The sequence below is a fragment of the Diaporthe amygdali genome (genome assembly GCF_026229845.1).
Source record: "Diaporthe amygdali strain CAA958 chromosome Unknown NODE_101_length_8363_cov_85_047912, whole genome shotgun sequence".
Classification (NCBI taxonomy): domain Eukaryota; kingdom Fungi; phylum Ascomycota; class Sordariomycetes; order Diaporthales; family Diaporthaceae; genus Diaporthe; species Diaporthe amygdali.
Genome location: NW_026517121.1, coordinates 1 through 4,357, shown reverse-complemented (window position 1 = coordinate 4,357; position 4,357 = coordinate 1). Strand labels below are relative to the sequence as shown.

At 48.2% G+C, this 4,357-nt stretch overlaps 2 protein-coding genes across 2 annotated transcripts; one reads left to right on the top strand and one right to left on the bottom strand.

The window, feature by feature from the left end:
- Positions 1–492: 492 nt before the first annotated feature.
- J7T55_000103 (uncharacterized protein) lies at positions 493–1,172 on the bottom strand (the record flags this gene model as incomplete). The annotated part of the gene is made up of 4 exons (XM_053136326.1): positions 493–710; positions 762–899; positions 952–1,032; positions 1,157–1,172. 4 exons carry the CDS (start codon positions 1,170–1,172, stop codon positions 493–495), a joined length of 453 nt encoding a protein of 150 aa, XP_052986092.1.
- A 2,590-nt stretch (positions 1,173–3,762) lies between these two features.
- J7T55_000102 (uncharacterized protein) lies at positions 3,763–4,350 on the top strand (the record flags this gene model as incomplete). The annotated part of the gene is made up of 2 exons (XM_053136324.1): positions 3,763–3,933; positions 4,121–4,350. Coding segments are annotated over 2 exons (401 nt in total), but the record flags the coding sequence as incomplete, so codon positions are not given.
- Positions 4,351–4,357: the final 7 nt, after the last annotated feature.

The window sequence follows — 4,357 nt, the reverse complement described above, 5'->3', positions numbered from 1 at the left end:
GCATAGGAGTAAGCTGCGTAGGAAACAGGTCATTTGTGCAGGTCTGCGCCACCTACCATCAACTACCTGTGTTTGGCCTGCAATTTGATTTGAACGAATGCTCTTGTTGCATAAATGTTTTTTTCGTCTAGGAGGCGGGGGTATTCGCCGGTCGATATGCTGTTCTCGAATGAATGCCGCTGCCTGTGCGATGGCTAGTGGCAGATGATCAAGCCGCTTAGAAAGAAGCTCGGCTTCCTCCAAAGAAATTTCGTAATATGACATCTTATGTAGAAGCTGTCCAGTCTCGGTTTCGCTCATGTTGTCGACTTTGATTGCTGAGGATTTGCCCTGTAAGAGTGTAACTCCTGCCTTCTTGTCCCTGGTTGTGATTCGGATAGACCCGTGCATGCATTCAGGGAGATAGTCACCCAGACGATTCAAAGGGGGCACCGTCCTGACGTAGCTTCGATGGGAAGAAGAGATCTCTGTCGTCAGCAGTGTCGATAATCATCACCCAACGACCACGCTCTTTGCTCTCCAGCCACCTTCGAACAAGCATTGGTACGTCAGCTTGAGGATCACTGCGACTGGGAATCTGAAATTCTTCTGCAATAGAGGTAAATGCTTGACGAAAGCGGTCTGCATTGCTAGCATGAACCCAAAAGACAGACGTATCAAAAGATTCATCGTAGATCCAATAAACAAATGCAAGGGCGACCTCAATTTTCCTATGTTGGTCATTAGAGTGCAGTAGGATTTGGGACATGAACTCTACATACCCAATTCCACCAAGGCCAAAAAGCGAAACTCTTGAATACTGCCAGCTTGGCCCTTGATGTAGCCAAATATTTCTTTGACTTTCTGTAGTTTCATAGATCGGTCAACATAGTCTGGATTTCGGTTGTACGGTACGAGAACTAATTCGTTCAGTACCAAGTCAAAATCTCTAGCCTGTGAGTCGTCACGCACACTTCGTATTTTCGTCCCGGAGCCAGCTTCGCACACCGATGGCGCGTTTTGCAAGGCCTCGGAGTCTCTGGGAATGGTTGTCTGGATGGTGCTTTCCCTGGGTCGGCGCTCGTGTTATCATGCTCTTACTAGAACGAGGTTATTGAACGATTCCGGACGACGAGACGCTACGCAACACTTGTTCACAGTCATTCACATAAAGTACAGCCCAGGATGGTCATGGTGAAGGCGAATGCGGTTGATACATTAAAGGTTATGCAGCCAACAGCAAAAGGTAGAGCTGAATTGGCGAGGGAAATTAAATGTACCTTTGACGAGTAGAGAGTCACTGACGGCTTTGGTGACTAGTCAAATATTCATAGCTCGGACATCGCGATGCCTATGTCGGGCCTGTATCTGGGGCCTAGGTGACTGAATTCATGTAGAGATTAGAATAAGCTCTCATTCCACCACTAAGGCTGCCTAATCTTAGCCTCTTTCCGAGCACAGCCCGAACAGGTGACCAGTGTACAGCTATATATAACTTCCTATACAGAACTGTAGCCAATCACATTCTGTGGCCATGCCGCCCCGCGCTAGACATTTGCGCAGGAAGAAGATACCCAACGATGTCCTGAGACGAAGGGCCCGGAAGCTGTTGTTCTGTATTCATTCCGCTGTGCTGCCTCCCTAATGTCATCAGTCCTTGATACGGTGCGGGATGGCTATCGGCCTGCATCACAATTTCTCGGATGTCTCCTCCATCTAGAGGCTATCGAGAACCCCGTCTCAATCGGATCAAAATGTAACATTGCCAAGGCGGCGCCGATCGTGAAAAAGTATGTTGATGTCATGTATCGCGCGGTTTCTTACTATCTTAAACGTCAAAGCTTTCGCTCAGAGTGTCAACCAATTCAATTACATCCACTGAACCTCTCAGTGTAATAAAATGGAAAATCTCTAGCTATTAGTTGAATTGAATTGAATTTTAAAAACTGGCAGTGTAATTTAGTTGAATGTGATGGAAATAAATAGATTTTTTAAATCGGCCGAAAAAGTGAATTTCGGATCCGAAGTATTTTGACTGAGATCTCTTATCTTATCTTTTCATCTTATCATTGTATCTTATCAACCAGACGAGATGATTAGATAAGGAGATAACATAAGAGGGAAAGAAAAGGAAAAGAAATATTCCCCCCCTGCCTCCCTTTTCAATGCATTTGATCCAATTCAATTACATCCACTAAATGATTCCGTGGAATGGAGTGGGCGAAATTATTTCTTTAGTGGAATGGATGGAATTGGCATAAACCAACCCACCCACTCAGTTTAGTCGAATTGATTCAGTGTGGTCAATTGACACACTGCTATGGGAACTTGCGTTACTATTGCGGAGCGTTCCTGAATACGAGGCTGCGGCTGTCCCCGGCTTTGAGCTTCAGTTGGAAACATGCAGGTGAGAAAACAGAAGGTCCCCATATCTCGTTGTGGCTTTCACGCCATCAGGCTTGCGTGAGCATGGCGTCCAGTAATCAGGTCTGGCCAGCGTCGATGCCGAATCGTGCCTAGTGATATGTGGTCAGCCAAGAGTATCAAGACGAACCATGAGAATCCCTGCTAGGTGTCACGCCACATATCAAGACTTACAAGGAGGGGATTGCTCTGTTGATTTTACTGGCAGGGAACAAGTGTAGCCTGGCGCAATGGCTCCTGTTCTACCAGCCTAGCTTTCGCTGTATTGAAGTCCGACGTGGGCTTTTGAACTGTTCTTATCATCGTGCCCCGCTTTCAACGCCACTTTCGGCATAGTAAGCTCCGAGCACGCCTCCGCTTGCATTATGGGGGATTGCGCGGGTGCGGGATCGAATCATCATCTTACCCTTGTCAAGCTGTTCACCTGCACACGTTTACCTGTTGGCACTGTCTCATCATGAAACGCCTCTTGATCGTTGGATGCGGTGTGTTTGGTCTCTCAACGGCGATTGCTGCTGCAAATACTTGCGACGTGGTGGTGATAAGCGACAACGATGAAGCTGCAGCTTCCTGGGGCCCGGCAAGAATATATCGATCGTCATCAAGTTGTTATGACATCTTTCTCAGGTTATACCAGGTTGCATCTGGATGGCCTGGACGAGTGTACTTGGATGGTAGGGAGACAAAGTAGCCGCAACTCGATTGATGGTTTCCTGGAAATCGTTGTGCGAGCACTTGACGATACGACCACCAAAATACTCATTGTTAGCCGCGATGAAGCTGAGATTGACATGGATTAGACTACGCAAGTGGTTGTTCGGAATCCAGAATATCTCATTCAGACGTACAATCCGACGTATATTCATACTCCAAGAGTCTTCTTGACAAGAAGCTAGTAAAGAAGGATACGGCTACCAGGAATGAGCTCTCGCGGAAAATGGCAGACCGCTGCGAAGGGCATTTCCTCCTCCTAAAGCTCCAGACGCAGTCTAGTGATGGATGGACACCACTGAATGCCGCCTCAAGTAATGGCCACATCGAGGTGGTCAAGCTGCTGGCTTGAGAAAGGCGCTGACGTTGCTCGCCCGAACACAGATCGCATGACACCGTGATATATTGAGCGCCAGGCTTCCTTTTCATCGTCAAGCTTCTTGATAAGGGTTATGATCCTAGGGTGGCAAACAGATATCGTACGACTTCCCTTCATGCCGCGTCCCTTGGCAAGGCTATTGCAATTGTTAATTTGCTTCTTTAAAAGGGGCGCTCCACCATATGTGCTGGATGTGCTTGGACCCAATTTTCTATGCCCTCCGGTGCGATTGCACTTTCGCGCTCGATTCCTTCCTTTCGACCATCCTTATGGACGACAATGTTCAGGAGTGGGCGCGCCACGCCGGGACGCAGCTCCGCAATAACCGCCTCGCTCTGGCGGCCCTTCCTAACTCTTTGACATCACTGCGCCTTTCAAAGCTCTTTGTTGGAACGGTCACCTGGGCTAGATGCACCGATGCTGCGGACATGAAAAGGCAAGTACGGCCAATTGCGCAGCATGGCTGATGCGCATTGATGCCTGATGCGTGAGGCTTCTATGGTCACACAATTTCCCCGCAATCGCCTGTGTCCAGATTGTTTAAATGTCATTAAACCTCGGTGCTTATCATTCTCGACTTAGTGGATTCAACGTCAAATTTCCAGAGTCAGGACAATGACTATGCAGTCTGCGACCCTTCCAGCAGGTAGCCCTGCCGATTCGAAAGCCCAGGATGGTGATTTCGAGTCCGACGACGATGACGTGATCTATCTTGAGACCCGACCGCGAGCGCTTGAACGACATCTTCCAGACGCACCTTGCTTGCAAAGTTCTCCAGCTTCTGGAACCATCTCGAGCCCAGACATTTCTTCTCAACGACGGAATTCTACGAAACGAGGAGGTCGTACTCCCGGAATGTGTGTA